The 18,122-nt window shown below is 39.5% G+C and overlaps 1 protein-coding gene across 2 annotated transcripts in view; it reads right to left on the bottom strand.

Annotated features, from left to right (window-relative positions):
* The window catches only part of cacna2d3a (calcium channel, voltage-dependent, alpha 2/delta subunit 3a), a 115,798-nt gene that overhangs the window by 907 nt on the left and 96,769 nt on the right, over nt 1–18,122 (bottom strand). For both annotated transcript variants that reach the window (XM_069140524.1, XM_069140525.1), the window contains 10 exons: nt 14,255–14,316; nt 13,746–13,790; nt 13,597–13,659; nt 12,422–12,492; nt 9,872–9,947; nt 9,710–9,762; nt 8,813–8,868; nt 6,276–6,390; nt 1,844–1,956; nt 90–172 (listed from right to left, as the gene is read on the bottom strand). In XM_069140524.1, coding sequence (XP_068996625.1) covers nt 90–172; nt 1,844–1,956; nt 6,276–6,390; nt 8,813–8,868; nt 9,710–9,762; nt 9,872–9,947; nt 12,422–12,492; nt 13,597–13,659; nt 13,746–13,790; nt 14,255–14,316 — 737 coding nt within the window. The remainder of the gene's footprint in view (nt 1–89; nt 173–1,843; nt 1,957–6,275; nt 6,391–8,812; nt 8,869–9,709; nt 9,763–9,871; nt 9,948–12,421; nt 12,493–13,596; nt 13,660–13,745; nt 13,791–14,254; nt 14,317–18,122) is intronic.

Raw genomic sequence — 18,122 nt, 5'->3', positions numbered from 1 at the left:
CATGATAGGAACAGACATGGAACATTTGAATCAGAAATATATCATGAAAAAGAGTGTGTATGCAATATGTGTCTTTGTGGTGCACATACCTCTGGGTGAAAAGGGTGGCAGGTGTCTGGGCGTCTCCTATCCTTTTGCATCTTCAATCTCTCGCATTTGAGAGATTCATTATGTGCAGCTGAAGTTAAGGCAATAACAGAAAATTGCTGTGTTCCAAATGGTGTACTTGTGCACTAACACTCACTATTTTGAGTGCATAAGGCCATTCAAACTGTCAAGTACAGAAATATGCAGTGCACTGCAAGTACCAGGATGATGCATTTAAAACACACCAAAAAAGAAGTGTGAAAATCTGGACACTTTCCACCCGAAGCAAACACCATCTTGGCACCATAGAGAAAGGGGTGGGGCCACTGGCGTGAATAACTTTCAAATTAAAGCTATGAGGAAGCTGCAGCTGTTCCTGAACACCACACAAAAGGCTTTATTTTCCACTACTGCTGCTGGACAGAGGAATCAGTGTGTTTATTGAGTGTGTTAAACAGAGGGCAAGAAAACACATTCATTTCTGAGTATAACAATTAAAGCTGCAGATATTTTGGCGAGTGTTGTATTCACATGCTGAAGTCATTTCCAGTCAGTGCAGAATGGCAGTGTGCGGATTGAAACAGCACTCCCCTGTCAAAAATTAAGAGTCCCAATGTGGAAGAGCACTATTTGTTGGTGTACTCAGGGAAGTATGTCATTTGGAACACTGCGCAGGGGTGTTTTCCTGCAGGAGTATATTTCTTGGAAAATAATGGAAAGGAATGTATGTTTTTGAGTCAGCGATGGAAGGTAGTTCTTCTGAATGCAAAAATTGTATTTATGCGGCCAAATTTGAGCAATGTGTGATGAGTGTTCTTTTGTTGAATGGCAACAGAACAGCAGGCTTTATGCTAAAGTGAGCGCCCTACAACAAAATAAACACTGCTGGACATGTATATACAGTCTGAATGTACTGCATACAACTTCATATAAATGCACATTGTAGGAGAATCAAGCCTGTTTTGTGGTGACAAGCTAAGTTTCTTCAGTCTGAAGCCACTGTGAGCGAGCTGTGTGTCTGCTGTTGATCAGTATCCCATCACAGCGTGGGCTGCAATGCAGTCCAAACTCATATCCACTCACAGAGCACTTTGAAACAGACTATCCGGTAGACTGCTGTCTCAGTGCCCCATCTTAACATCGCCACAACAATCGCATCTCTTTCATCCGCAAAGGGGAGAGGGCAAACAAACTTCCCAAAGCGTTCCCACACATTAAAACGTTCCATGTTATTTCCATCACGGTGATGTTGATGGATACACACTGGCTATAAGAATTCTGACACTGGAAGTTATGAGGAGGAGGAGAACAGACCTTTCCATTAAAAACATAATAAGGTAACACTCATATTTTTCTCAGCGGGGGAAAACCCTTTTGTGGAAAATTGCAACATGCCAGCTGTTTAAAACAGCTACGGTTCACTTCAAAAGCAATCCATCCATTCTTTTATTTATTAGTTCACTCCCAACACCTTGCTACCCTGCATGCCATGGGTAGAGAAGACATTAAATGTGATTGCAAAGTGAGGCATTCCTTTGAAATTTTAACTTTAGCTTTTGATATATTTTAAGAAGTCTGATGCATTTAATCAGGATTTTACAACAACTATAGATTTTTCTTTTAAAAAAAATGACTGTTTCACATGCCCATCAAATTTATGTCTCTTGCTTTAAATCTAAATCAACATCCTGTTTTTTCCTCGATCCATTTGGGACTTCAACAACCCCCTCCCCGGTCTTTGCCCAGTAAAGGATATACATGATTTCGATGGGGTCCATGGTGATTGGCTCAAACATACTGCAGTCACACTTGTTGTCCACCACCACCATGAAGAGATTACTGCTGGGGATTTGCTGAATCACAAAGGACCTGCCAATCACAGCACAGACAGATACAGAAAAAAAAAAGACGAGGAAGGAAGAAGAGGGTCAAGGAGATGTGAGATTGGCAAGTAGTCGAGGTACATGGGTGTGATGTAAATTTCCATGTGTCACAGGATTTGTGTTATGTGTGTTCACATTCTGCTCTGGCAGAGGGGAGATGCACTGAAGAGACTCCGTTGGACGCATGTCAAGAGGATGAAGTATATCACCGCCAGCTGTCAATAAACATGCAGAGACATAGACAGACTCACACTAACACACATACAAGGAATACACACATACTTCTCTAACTGACTCCATCCACTCCTATTCCTCATTCTCTTCCCTTCCTTCTCTTTAGTCTTTGGTATATCCTATCCAAAGCGAGGACCAATGAAGTGTTGCCGAATATAAAACACTCCAAAGGGAGACAAATGGGAACCACACTTGTGTGCTCATAGCTTCCCATGGCTGTGTTTTACTGGCCTAAGAGATCAGGCCTTGCCTTGGCCTCCTGGCCAGTGATTTATGTCCATGGATAAGCTTTATGAAGAAGAGAGGTCGTAAAGATGATCTCTTCTTTCTATCACCCTTTCTTTCTAGATCTCTTGCTTCTCTCCCTCCCTCTTCTCTGCTGCAGCTGGGTGATTTATCGAATTTACTGTGAAGCTTTTATCAGACACGTACGGAAACATGCACGTGTGACGGAGTGAACACACACAGATGCAATACTACAGCATGTACACATAAACCTTCTCAACTCATTCGAAAGAGGATATGAACAAAGACACAGGGATAGATCAAAACAGATTCAGTATCTACAGCAATAGCTTCATCTTTACTAATTTAATACTATGACCAATTTAATCTGACCGCAAACAGCCTCCAATCTTTGAGTGGCACCAATCCACCATACATTAATAAGCTTATCCCACCATGACCAACCAAATTGAACCAAACCAACCCATCAAACACACCAAGCCAGCTCTAATCAGGGTGTATTAGGATCTGCTGATGTTTAATAATCCATGCTCACCCCTGCACAGCGCCAGGCTGGTCCAGCTCTGCCCGCTGATAGAAAGCAGAGCAAGTGTTCTTGAAGAAAAGACTTAAACACATCCTGACAGCACAGCTGCTGGCCTTGAACATACCCAGTGCTGGGAAAGGGAGCACCACACCACATATGAATGCACACACAGCTACACATGTGCGCGCGCACACACACACACATGGAAGTGTACAATGTGCACAGATACACAGCGACAGACATCAATGCATACTCTCTGGTGCAAACACATATAATATGGACGATTTGTTCTCGACATGGTCTCATAGAGCTGGGGGCCTCCACATTTTGGCCAACAGACAACAAGGACATCCGACATGTTTCTCTTAAAAAAATATAGAGTGACAGACATACAAAACTTTGAGTGACATGTTTGCTTACAAAACTGTATCTTATTTCATATTATTATTTATTTTGATTTATATCCAAGTTTATCTTCTTCAATATGAAAGTTAAATGGTTAGTTATTGGCAAATTGTGATATAGCCTTATTTATATTAGTACGTCTCATTGTTGTTACGATTGTTTTTTTTGTGGTTTTCTACTTGACTCAATGTCATTGTAAATGAGGGTCACCCTCAATGATCTCTTGAGTATAAATAAAGGTTGAATGGATGAATATGGAGACACACAGAAAGAAAGAAAATAGAAGTTTAAATGTACAAAACTGAGATTATGACACAGAAACATGTGTTGACAGACCATGTCATCTTCTCAGAGCTCTGACAAAACATATCACACAAGCTGTGTCTAAAGCTGATAAAAAGTGATCACTGCTTATCAACACTTTTAATCGCAGACTGCTTTATTGATACTCATTTGTAGGGTTGAAGATATGATAAGATGTCACTAATTCTCAGTACATTTGAAAGTCTTCATGCACTGCTACTAATTTAGAACAGCAGCAATAATTTGTTTAAGTCATGGAAAAATGATTCTGTGCTCAGGTTTGGCTATATGTAATATTTTTATGTGTCCCATAGAGAATATTCATATTTTTCTAAGGATTTAATCATTGCATAACAAAAGCCGAACCATAACTGCACGCACTGAATGTTTTTCAGACGTGTCTGTCATCACAGTTGGGAAATTTGACCAGTAATTACTGTGTGCAATCGAACAGTTACTAATTTACTGGATTGAAATTGCTCCAATAAAATCTCAACAAACAGACTGATGACTTTTCAGAGCAATGCAGTCATTTTGTTTCCGTATCTCATATTACTTCTGGGAAAAACAGACCGCAAAATTTCTATTATTCTCTTTTTAAAAAGTATTTTACATGATTCCAATACATACAGTATATTTAGTAGGACTCTAACAGAGATATCGAACCTATGCTTTAAAATTCTAGCTTCTAGCAGCTTGTACATGGAGGTAACAAAATGGTTTTGTTAAGTGACATTAGGAATACATTTTTCTTATCCTGGAACAAAATGTAAAAAAGGAGATTATTTACAAAAATCTATTAAAACCCATGACTTTATCATGTAAGACACAAATCTACATCACCTAATATTTCTAGAAATTAAAAATGCTGGCTCTGTAAAAACATTCTGTATCAGCTCTATCACACAGACCTTAACGTATTAAGAAAACAAAATTATTGTCAATAATTTCTGTATTAAGAAAAAAGTGCTTATCTTTTGTACTTGCAGCATTAAAACCTGTTTAAATGGCCAAATTAAGAAACAAACTTGCCTTATAGCACATTTGGAGTGAAGGCGCCATGATATTCACAGCTAGCTCAGCAGCACCATGGTTATTATTGTGACTTGGGATGAAGAGTCACATTTATCTCAAGAATCTTTAACAGATGAACCCACGTCTATATGTGCGACTGCAGAGCAGAGGCTGTTGCTCACTGCTACTTTGAGTCTCTTTGTTTTCCCGACATGACTCGGTCAAGAGAAAGAAAAGAAGCATGTGAAGCGGGTGGATATATGGCCAGGAGTATTGTCGCTAATAGTCCCCTTGAAGACCATCTCCGGTTGGAGAGGCACTCTTTGTCCTATATCTCATGTTACAGTGTGGAGAAGCTGGAAATGCATTAATGGAGGCTAAATCATCCTACAGGGGCTCTTAAGCATTCACTTGATGTTGACGTTTATTGTGCTCTGTCACACCAATCTGGAAGTAATGGACAAATGCAAAAACTGACACACGCATGCATACAAAGAGTCAAAATACAGTGAAGAGAGATTTAACAGGCACGAGCTTAGGGTATATTTCCTTAAACGTAAAGCTTACGCACGTGTCCCAATGAAAATATGAGAGAAAGGCCTCAGTCAGCCTGTAACGTGAAACAGATGTTTATCACCAATATCCTCTATTACAAATATGAGCTATAAAATCCATTTCACCGAAATAAACACTCCTTTTTACTTTCATTGTGTTTTAAAAAAAGATTTATTTAAAAAGCGACATATTGCTCAGAGCACGCAGCACTGCCAGCTAATCCCTAGTCTGGTGTCATTGGAGATGAGGCCATTCTTCTCCGGAGCACGCTTCTGTCATGTGTGAACGTGTGGGTGGATGTGAGTGTCTGAGAGAGTGCTGTGTGTGTGTGAGTGTACAGTGTGTGTGTTGGGGTCCCCAACCACATTTTAGTCCTGGCACCTAGGGCAGTGGTTACCCTGCTGACCTTGTGGGGCTGCACCAGCAGCAGCAGCAGGCAGACACACACACACACACACACACACACACACACACACACACACACACACACACACACACACACACACACACACACACACACACACACACACTTCTGAGGTCCCTGGCAGTTCCACAGCTGGGAGCAATGAAGGGCCCATTGGAGGGATCCAGAGAACACCCCACAATTGCCTGACAGAAAAGCCCAAATTGTTAATGGGGACCACACTCATTTTCCCATTTTTAAAGGAAGCTTTTTTTCCACCTCTCTCCCTCATCTCTAAATGCCTTGTGTTTCAAACTGCCGCAGGAGAGCGTTAGTGTCTGCGTGTGTGTCTCTGATGGATGGCCTGGATAAAAATGTTTTCAGCAGACAAAAAATATTTGAATGTGTTTGTCATTATAAGGGATTATAGAGAAAAAAAATATTTTGCCAAAATAAGAGTTAACAGGACTTTTCTTTTGTTAGCTTGTTTAATTGCGCACAGTAGATAGCTGATAAGAAACAATTCTTATCCTACAAGAGACAGATATTTAGATTGCTGTTGGTGTAACTTATAATTTTGTAATTCATGTTCTTGTGTGTCTGTTTATGTGTCTCATACTTGATGCAGCCGTCACAGTCGATGTTGCCGGTATTCTCCTTGATGGTTCGCTCAGACACAAAGGCTGGGTACTCTGTGTCACATGGTACCTGCATGGTCCGGCCTATCCTCTGAGCTAAGGGGAGAAAGCAAGAGGGGAAATGAAAAAAGAAGGGACAAAGGAAAGAAATAGGAAACAAGAAAGAAAATGCAAACGAAGAAAGACAGAGGGAGAAAGAAAGAGTGAAAGAAGCAATGTAAGAAATAAGGAACAGTGAGTCAAAGTTGGTGGAAAAGTTATGAAACAGCCATCTAAAAGTCAAATTATATATTCAAAATAGTTGAGCAAATAGATTGCAAGCAAACAGGCAAACACACCACATCCATGTAAATATACAAGTTTAAAAGAAAACAGTATTTCTGAACCAGAGCTGCCTCTTGTCCTTCTGGAAATGTTTCCAGTGTAAATCTAGGGCAGCCATTCTCACAGCATTGCTTGAACTCTCCTGCCACCCAGAGGTTTGAAACAATGCTACAGGATAGTTGGATTCAAATTTTATAGAGGGAGCCAACATGTTGCAAATTGACTTATTTAATAAAAACAGATTATTTAAATGCTCAGTTGTATCAGTGTGCTCCACAGAATTCAAAAGATGGTGGATTATGCATGTGATTTGAATGGAGGAGTTTAATTACTGAGAGTCATCAGTGCAGCATTACTGTGTGCACGTGTGCCTGTTTGTGTGCGTTATACATAAAGTATATAGATGTGAGAAATGCAGCCTACATGTATAAACGTCTGGGATTAGTTCAGCTTGAGAGGCTGTGTAGATTGGGTTACGAGCAGCTAAGTTGGGGTGTTTCAGCTGTGTGTCACAGGCCTGTGTCTCTATTGTAAAAAGATATAGAAAGTGCTGCTAAGACCTGAGGCTAGCCAGCTGTGAAATTGTCTCAACTGCTTGGCGAACAGCGATGCCCAGCTTCACTTCATTCAGGATTAAAGTGTGCAAGGAAAGCATTTTATAGACTTTCGTTTTGTGGTTCTTACCCCCACTCCCACATTCACACACAAAATATTTTCATATTAGTTTTGGCTGGAATTAATACTACAGTATGATGCTGCTTAGTGAGGCTTTCATTTCAGACAGGCAAACAGTATTCAACACTCCATAAAGCATTAGGAATCACAGCATCCACAGCCTGGCATTAATCATATGGGAATGTGCGCGAATTCATGGAAGCAAGTGAGAAAGAAAATAAGGAAGTTCAGACATAAAACCGGAGAAGAGAGAAAGAAAAAGAAGGAGAAAAGCCTTTTTCTCCTGTTACAAGGCGGATATTGCCTCCCACCACTACCAATATGACATATATCCTCACAGATCATAAAACCATCAAGTATAAGCTCCTCTGGACACAAACAAATTCAAATGTTTGTGCATACACACGCACTCACAAACACACATGCACACATGCAACACTCGCTGTCACTTGAGGTGAACTTATGTTTTGGATTTTTTTACTTTCAGGTTTTGGATTGTGGCTCTTTATTCTGTTTTTCCAGTGGTTACACTGAGTCAGACCGAGAGGAAATGGAGGGGAGATGGCGAAAATGAAGTCAAGAGGGCAGTTTTGTTTTAAATGCAACAAGTATGGAAAAGAATGTACCATTTTTTTCTTGATAATCCTTTAAAAAAAAAGATAATTTAGAAAGGGAAGAAACTGATTTTCACAATTTTCACTCACAAATCAGACAAAACAAAATTTTTAATATGTTGTCCTTCACCTTTGGTCAATTTATTTTTCTGTTTTGTGAGACAGGAAAGAAAAAAAGTATATAAAAATATAAAACATATTATTGCCTGTGATTACGTTTTCCAGAAGTGAAAAAAAGTTTACTGCTGCACATGGTTAGTTTAACAAAACACACTGAAGTGGTTAAAATCAGGTTTTAGGTGGTGTGTTGTTTTTGTTTCAAAGCCTGCATTTTTATAGAAGAAAGATGTGATTTTCTATTACTTAAACAACTTGTTTAATTAAAAAAAAAAATCTTTCTTTTAGCCTTTCAAAATTAAAGACCATAAAAGACACAGACCTACTTCCATTTGACAGCCATTATCATGTCAGTTAGATTGTTCAAAGCTTGGTTTGGAAAAAAAAAAAAAAAACAGTTCTGAAAATGTTTTTATATAAAAGATGTAAACAAGTAATGGTAGGAATTTGAAATTAAACTGTGTGTACTAATCACACGAAAGTACAGTCAAAGTAATAATGTTGATTATTTTATTCAAGATTTTATTATTGTTATCATTGATGATATTTCATTATACTATTTTTTTTTTTTTTTGCACTTTATGCATCCTACGATTGCTATTTTCAACTGCAGTAGGCATTTAAAATAAAATACATATTATACAGTACTGGATTCATGGATCAGGCCTTATTCAATAGGGACTTACAAAACCCTTTTTGTTTGATAAAACTGTGGTAGTGTGATTATGTTTGTGTCCTTTAGACTGAGAGCTGGAGAACAAGAATATTTCCAAATAGAGCGTTCTTACCTTTAACAGTGAGGTCAGTGTACCACCAGCTGTACAAGTTGAACTCAACCAGGAATCTAAATGTGGAGATGACAACGACCATAAGAATACACTCCAACAAATGCTTATATAATACATACTGTAACACTCTGTACTGCCTGTCACCCTTTGTTTCTGCACAAGTTTCTTCATAAGAATTTTAGAAATGATAACTAATATGCCTTTAAAAGTAACCATGACACAGATTTAATCCTGCTCATTGGCTGTTATATTAAATAAATATCTGCTGAGAATTGTTTTTAACTTTAATTGTTTTTAATTGTGTACCTGACCAATCTCGACTGTTTCATTTCAAATGAATCCTGGTCTAATACATATATTAATACTTCAAGTATGTTGCTGAACTTGATATGAAATGCTGTGTTAAAAAAAGAACAAAACATTTCAGAGGATAGCACATTGATAATGGCTAATTACAGACAAGTAGATTCTATACAATTTTTAAAATGACTATACATAAAACATTAATGGAAATTAAGGCACATAAAAAAAAAAAATCCATTTCACATACAAAAATGTGTCTTCACTGTGATAGACTGTAAAATTAGCACTGACAACTCAATCCTCCCATGATGCACCGTGGCAACAACAGACCACCCAGGAAGACTCCACAACCACAATGTGGCATCACAGAAATACCCGTGCCACAGAAAACATCAGGTAGCCATTACTGCTCATGATCACAGGGGATCACGTCAACATACATGTGGAGGCACTCGTAAACAAACATACAGTTCATATATAATCACAACACACACTGGAAAGGCCACTATACAAGTCCTCAAAAGAACATATATCCTGCAAGTTTCTGCTCTTAAAAAAAGACACAAGACATTCTCACATACACAGAAGTCTTACATGACAAGCTCAGTCAGGATCCACTTCACAGCTGAGAAGAAAGCGAAGTAGGGCTGAAGAAAAAAAACACATAGCACAAAGCACATAATACGCAGGCACGACTTTGAATTGCATGGACAGCAAACAAGGATGTTGAAGGGTGCGAAAACATGCAGTACTCACATCCAACAGTGTGTGTCCACTGTCACTACTCTCTGAATAGACCCAGCACAGAGCCTGGTAGTCATATAGAGTGACCCTGAGGGGAGAAAGATAGATAAGACAAAACATAGACAGAACATCAGAAATAGTTCAATAATAAAGTAGGTAAAGAAAGTTCTTATGTTTTGACTTGTCATAATAATGTTTTGTCAAGACGCTCTAGCCCGGATGAGATGATTTCAGTCTTGGTTCACACATTCTCTCTCCTATTACATGCCTGCGGGGCCTCTTGGACTGCTGTGTGGGAGCAGGAAGAAAGTATCCCACCTCTGCTATGACTGCCGCTTTACCTACCAGCCATTGGATATATTGGATGGATGTGGCAAGAATGGGAAAAAGGAAAGCAAGTGAAAGCCGAGATCTTCCTGAGAGGTTCCTCAAAGTGATGTTGGAAGGTGTGTGTGTGTGTGTGTGTGTGTGTGTGTGTGTGTGTGTGTATGCGTGTGTGTGTTCCTGTGGGTCGATGATTTGGGGATATTGGGGGGATATCAGAGGATTTAAGGGCTTAGTAGACCCTGAGGGTGTGAGATCTAGGTCTGTCTGGGTGAGGCTATTGAAGGGGTTCCTGACTCACACATACACCACTGGACATTATTTCTTATAGCCTTTGGACAAGTTCCTATATACTTTACAATACTTTGTGTGTAAACGTTTGTAAGAGCATTTGTGTGATGTCTGAGTGGGTGCAGTGTATCCGCAGCCCTGGGCGATGTTCAAACCTCAGTCACCGTGCCGGTGACACACAGCTCCGACACACCGCCAGGAACCAATTAATGCTAAGCCAGGCCACATAATGGCGTTAGCAGGAAACTTCGACGAATGTAATATCTATGTATTGCATGGAAGCGTGATTACTGTATGTGTATGTGGGTGTGGGACCTCACCCGTTATTTGCTTTGCATAACATCTTTTTCAACATTTGTATAAGTTTTTCTTTCTCTGTAATTCTAATGCAAAAGTAACTGAAAATATTTTTCCCCATTTGTCTTCGTCGCCAGTCTTGATCCTGACCAATAAATTCAAGCTGGCAGTTTGTGTTGACTTTAAGTGGTGCACTTTAAAATGTCAACTTTTTTCTAATCAAGAGACAAACTATGCCTCAGCACATTAATTCTCTACAGATGGCAGTGGGTTAAGACAGATCGCACTGGATTCATTAGTTTTACGATCTAAAGGCTGTGTTACTCATCAGGCTAATACTTCACCAACACAAGACATATTATTCATTCATCACACGTCGTCCTCAATTTTAAACAATCTCTCATCATCCGACATTAAAGATTCAGTGAAACCACTTGTAGGTCTCTTTTTTTATGGATGGGTCTGTAAACTATTTGCTGTCAGCTTTGGAGGTTCATTCCTATGATATACAGGCGAGGTTGTCTACTTGTGTGATGATTTGTCACACATGATTTTTATACACTGAGACAGCATGGCAAAAATCTCCTCAACCACGTCCTGAAGGCAGAACTGAATGCTGGGTACAGTTCTACTGTACTGTTGCAAATGTGGTTGTGTGTTTCTGTGCAATGTAAATTTACACTTTGCTGTGCAGCTACTTTAAGATAATAATAATAAATAATAACAAACTGTATTTGTATAGCACCTTTCATACAAGAAATGCAGCGCCAAATGCTTTATAGCAAGAGAATTACATGCACTGTTTGACATAAAAACAGATATAAAGGAACATTTTAAAATATAGAAAAGAAATGAGATGCATGAGAACAGATGAAATGCATAAGAACAAATAAAATGCATAAAATTAAACATAAATAGTTAAACTATAAAATAAGCAATGAAGTAGATAGATAGATAGATAGATAGATAGATAGATAGATAGATAGATAGATAGATAGATAGATAGATAGATAGATAGATAGATAGATAGATAGATAGATAGATGTAAGACCATTCCACCTCAACTCTACAGTCAAACAATGACTTGTGTCTGTGTGTCTCTGCTTTTCTGGTCTGTTATACTGGGAAAGGTATCCTCCTGGATTAGATTTCAAAATTAATTGCAGAATGTCACCACCCACTGCTCCTGGTGTTTTCCAGGAGACACAGCTTTACGACAAGCACAACATGCATGTCTATATGCATTTGTCTGTGTGTGTGTGTGTGTGTGTGTGTGTGTGTGTGTGTATGTGTGTGTGTGTGTGTGCGCGCGCGTACGTGTGTCTGTGTGTGTGTGTGTGTCTGTGTGTGTGGGTGTGTGGGTGTGTGACTTCAAATTTCTCCTAATTCTTTCATTTCAGGAAAAGATTTGCTGTAATCCCCTAATGGACAACTCTGCTGAGTGAGGGGTCGGAGTTCAGCGCAGAATAGCTCAACACGATTGGCCAAGTTAAGAGCTGTCAGCACGAGGGGAGACATGCTCTCATTTTGTTGCCGGCCTGATATTATGCACATACATTTACACACATGCATTTGCACACACTCATACATACACTTGAGCTGGCACATCCAACTACACACTCATACACACATGCAGTTTGAAATACTTACCTCTTGAAAGAGCCCATCTGCAGGAGCTTACTCATTACAGCTCCTTCCGCTTCACCAAAAAATTTCCCTGTCTGCACAAAAAAGAAAAACATTTTCTTTAATAAAACAATTCATAAAAAAATACAATTGATTTTAAAATGATTTTTAGCATTAAACTTTGCAGGTTCAAAAATGGACTAAATACATTTAGGATCATCCATGAAAGGAGCCTTCTTTAAAACAAGCAAAAAATGATCAAGTAGCCTTGGTGAAAGAGAAAAGTCAGCGATACAGAAATACCTTTTGGGACAAAATTGGGGATGATATCTCCCACTTAAAGTCCAAATAAATCCCGTAACCCTAACGACATGACACAAACACAGAGGAAGCAGTTTCTGACGGTATGCAAAAAGGCTACCCATCTCATCTTTGGATTTAGCTGAGCTGAAACTCTTGGCTCCTCTCCACTGAGGGTTTCTTGACCACTTAAAGAGCATAATCATGAGAAACTTTGTTTCAGTGTTATGTGCCAAATTGTTTGGACAACTGGAGTCTGACAATTTCCGATCTAAAATTTTGTCTCATTTGTAAACTTCACATGGCCTGAAATGACCCAAACAGACAGACTAAAGTCCCATCACAATTTCAATCCAACATTTTGATGGATAACACTCAAGTTATCTTTTGCGAACTGACTAATTCACAAATTGACAACGATGAGATGAAACAACTTGACAAGTGGAACCCTAAATTCTCTGTCACTTCCAAATTAAGATAAAAGAAAGCATAGGAGGCAGCGAGACGCATGAAAAGAACATGCAGAGAGAAGGAAGGGCAGTGACAGCCAGCGGACTGGCTTTTGGATGAGCCAGAATCAGAGTGACAGCATGTCTGGTGACAGCTAAGCAGAGGGTATATGCTAGGACAGCACCATGTCCTATTGAGAGCAGTCCACATGGCAATATTGTTCGTGAGATGCATAAAAATTATTTAAAAAATGGGAAATACTGTAAATCTAAGGCAGGGAGGTAAACATGTACTACTGATTACAATTTTAGCTTGAAAACAAAAGTAAATGATATTTTTTCTAACTCTGACCACTTTAAAACAGAGAATAACATATGAGCCTTTTTCTTCCATCTGGTCTTCTGTGACTTTATGGTGTGCATGTGTCTTTTTGTGTCTTCATGTCTCACCAGAGTATAGTCCTCTGCTACCAGAACGAAGCCGTTGTTATCAATGAGGTAGCAGTTTATATTCTGTTCAATAGAAAACATAGTTAAAGCAGCCGTCAGATATAAAAGTGACAGAATCATGGAGGTCTGACTGAGAAGAGTTGACTGACCTCATCATCACAGCTTATGGAGCATTTCCCATCTAATGCTGCACACTGTAAGACAAAACCAATATCTGCACATGTATTTGGGTGTCACAACAAATATTTAGGCTGTTTGCTTGAGAACATCAATAAACAAAAACATGTAGAATGATTTGCAGAAGAATCCAATGAACGAATCCAATTAAAATGGACTGTCCCTCATTTATTAAAAATCCTACCAAAACTTTAAATGGCTTTTGTGGATATATTAAATGGAGGGAGCTGTCATTTTTTAAGCACAAAATTAGCATAGACATTTTATGAAAAGGTCAATAGGTGTGCTACACATTTATAACTACGCAGTTTGCAATGAGACCAAAGTAAAAGGTTATGAATATAAAAAAATGGTGTTTCTTGTGACTTAATTATTTTGTATTATTAAGCGACTCTTGTGAGTGTTGCCAGTTACTACTATAAGTAATTTTTGGTTTGCAAGTGTGTTTGTATTATGCGTGTGAATGTATAAACATATGTACCTGTCTGCTGGCTGTCCAGAATTTCTTCTGAAAAAAGTCCAGTTTCATCTGGATGCCCACAGCTGAAAGAGACACAATGCAATCAGGCAATGAGGCAACAGGTCATGTGTTTTCTATATGCCAAAGTGCAAATGCATTGTGATCTCTATTACAGCAAAAGTCATCCTACAGGCAAGAGACAGTATTAACACACAGACAAAGTCAACGTGCATCATTCATTAACCCCGAATGAGGGAAGAGACACTCAGACAACTCCATTGCAGCAAAATTCCTGCTGGACAAAACACGCCAAAAGGGCAAGTGCACCCTGCACCATACATATCAGCCTATTTTTCTGGAAGGCTGAATGTTTGTCTGAGTGTGTCCATATCATACTGCGTTATCTGCATACATGTGTGTGCTGATGCCGCTAACCACGCTCAAAATTTCGCGTGACTCTAAACCAGACCTCTTTCTCTGCGGCCACATGAAATCTATCCCATTCCTGAGTCTGCCTCCCTGTTGTTACACCGGCAAGCATTAACAGAGTTGGTACACAGAGCAGCTCTCACTACCATAAGCCTCATCCCAGCAGGTCCCTAAATGCACAGCTCTGACCAGAATTCCTCGCCTGGAAAAAAGCAGTCGCTGACATTAAATGTGTCAGCTTTTTCAGAGTTGGCAGCGGAAAGATTGACACATTCACAGGCTTTAACTTCCTGTCTCTCCTTCTTGTCTTCCTCTCCCAGTCCCACATGCTACTAAGACTCAGAGGTCCCTTGCTTCCCCTCAGTGGGGGGGTTGCCATACTTTGGGGGTCTGTAAATCTTTCCAGGAGCTTCATCTAAATGCAGAACAAGCAGGGAGTAAACTAAATGGGAGGGAATGAGGCTTTTGACAGGATTTACCAGCTGGGACATTAATGCAAGATATATTGATTGGCACTTGTGGACAACTGTTGACTTACTGGAACTAGCTGATATACGCTCATAATTAGATAAGGACAAAACTATGAAAAAAAATTCACATAAAAGGAGAGAAAAAGCTAGACTGGTGTTCCAGACCCAAATTCACAGCATAATTATATGAGTTTGGCCATGCTCCATAGGGAATTGTTTCCAGTCGTTGCTTCCTACTGGGCATAGACCTCGAGTTCATTTTGAAACTATTAGAGCAGCCTTTAAACAGTCAGCAATGACCACCAAATGCCACCAAATACAATAACCAGCCAAAACGCTATCACTGCTGCAACTACATTCAGAAAAAAAATGCTCGACTTCAAGATCATCACACTTAACCACCGACACTGGTCATTGAAGAGTCCAACCCTCAAAATGGCTGTGCAAACGTTAATGCAAACAGGGTTTCCAGAATATAATAAGAGCGAAGAAAACTGAAGCTGTGAGAACAAGTTTGGTGGAGCCAGGTTAGGAAATTGCAAAAGACTGAATGCAACGTGTAAGTCGTTTTTGTATTAACTGTAAATTGATGTTTTTTCAGGCTAATGCAGTGTTTCAATAATTTATTGCACATAAAGCAATACATTACAGCATTACAGCATATCAGTGAGACATATAGTTAAGTGAGGGTGCATGGAGATGGGATCCAAATAAGAAATAAAAGCATCACTTAAAGTGTAAAGCTTTATGTTACAAAATAAAACAGAAAGCTTTACTGGATGCCAACATTTGATAGTGAGAAATATTCTTTTGGTTCGCATTTCTTTTACAGTGATTGTGTGTTTGTGTGAATGTTTAAGTGCAGTGGAGTGCTACTGCGGCCTGTTTTAGCTCTTGCCCAGAGGAACAGGTGCAGATTATCCCGTCATAAGCTTTGCCAGATCCTTTCAGCAGCCCACCATTTCTACACCCACATGGAAAACCCAAGAGGAGAGGCTAATTTAAGATGCTGGGCAACAGCAATGGAAACACACATGGTATAAAACCAGGAAGAACCTAAATCATTAAGACAATGAAAGATAGAACATCATCTAAAAAAAAAAGCAAACAAAACAACGGAAATGGTGAATGAGAAGGAAATAAATTTGCAGGTAAAACAAAGTTGTCAGACAAAAGTACTGTGAACTCTAAAACAGAAAACCAAATAATTTAAAGACAATGAACAGTTGACTGTATATGACATGTAAAATGAATAAAACAATATTTTAAATATATATATATATAGGGTGGCATATCTGTCCAGAAAGTAAGATAATAATAAATCCAATATGAAAAGTGCAGGGGTCTGCACTGTGAAAAGGTATTAGAGGTTAAAAGTGCACTGATGACAGCTGCTACCTGAAAGTCAGCTCAGAACAAAAGCCCAAATCTGTCTCACTAATGCTCGGGACTTTTCTGTACTATGGGGGAACATTTAATTTCCCTAGGTAAGATTTAAGAACTTGGGGGTATTTATGCCCTGAGCTGGGTTTATGAGTCCAAAGATGAAGAGACATAAAATCCACTCCAAATCCATCCCATCACCAATCTCCTAACAGTGCATTTCCAAACAGAGAGATGACAACCAGTTTAAGGCTTATGGATCATTTGGGATTCTAATGAGAATTGTATACTATAAATGTATATGTCCACCAGCATAAGAGTGCATCTGAGTGTACAGTGGGTACGGAAAGTATTCAGACCCCTTTACATTTTTCACTCTTTGTTTCATTGCAGCCATTTGCTAAAATCAAAAAAGTTCATTTTATTTCTCATTAATGTACACTCAGCACCCCATCTTGACAGAAAAAAACAGAAATGTAGAAATTTGTGCAAATTTATTAAAAAAGAAAAACTGAAATATCACATGGTCATAAGTATTCAGACCCTTTGCTGTGACACTCATATTTAACTCACATGCTGTCCATTTCTTCTGATCCTCCTTGAGATGGTTCTACTCCTTCATTGGAGTCCAGCTGTGTTTAATTAAACTGATTGGACTTGATTAGGAAAGGCACACACCTGTCTATATAAGACCTTACAGCTCACAGTGCATGTCAGAGCAAATGAGAATCATGAGGTCGAAGGAACTGTCCAAGGAGCTCAGAGACAGAATTGTGGCAAGGCACAGATCTGGCCAAGGTTACAAAATAATTTCTGCAGCACTCAAGGTTCCTAAGAGCACAGTGGCCTCCATAATCCTTAAATGGAAGAAGTTTGGGACGACCAGAACTCTTCCTAGACCTGGCCGTCCAGCCAAACTGAGCAATCGTGGGAGAAGAGCCTTGGTGAGAGAGGTAAAGAAGAACCCAAAGATCACTGTGGCTGAGCTCCAGAGATGCAGTAGGGAGATGGGAGAAAGTTCCACAAAGTCAACTATCACTGCAGCCCTCCACCAGTCGGGGCTTTATGGCAGAGTGGCCCGACGGAAGCCTCTCCTCAGTGCAAGACATATGAAAGCCCACATAGAGTTTGCCAAAAAACACATGAAGGACTCCCAGACTATGAGAAATAAGATTCTCTGGTCTGATGAGACCAAGATTGAACTTTTTGGCGTTAATTCTAAGCAGTATGTATGGAGAAAACCAGGCACTGCTCATCACCTGCCCAATACAATCCCAACAGTGAAACATGGTGGTGGCAGCATCATGCTATGGGGGTGTTTTTCAGCTGCAGGGACAGGACGACTGGTTGCAATTGAAGGAAAGATGAATGCGGCCAAGTACAGAGATATCCTGGAAGAAAACCTCTTCCAGAGTGCTCTGGACCTCAGACTGGGCCAAAGGTTCACCTTCCAACAAGACAATGACCCTAAGCACACAGCTAAAATAACAAAGGAGTGGCTTCGGAACAACTCTGTGACCATTCTTGACTGGCCCAGCCAGAGCCCTGACCTAAACCCAATTGAGCATCTCTGGAGAGACCTGAAAATGGCTGTCCACCAACGTTCA

The sequence above is a fragment of the Embiotoca jacksoni genome, unplaced genomic scaffold (assembly GCF_022577435.1).
Source record: "Embiotoca jacksoni isolate LCO1_2020_lvr unplaced genomic scaffold, fEmbJac1.0.p SCAF_9, whole genome shotgun sequence".
NCBI classification, from domain to species: Eukaryota; Metazoa; Chordata; class Actinopteri; family Embiotocidae; genus Embiotoca; species Embiotoca jacksoni.
This window is presented reverse-complemented; position numbering and strand designations above follow the sequence as displayed.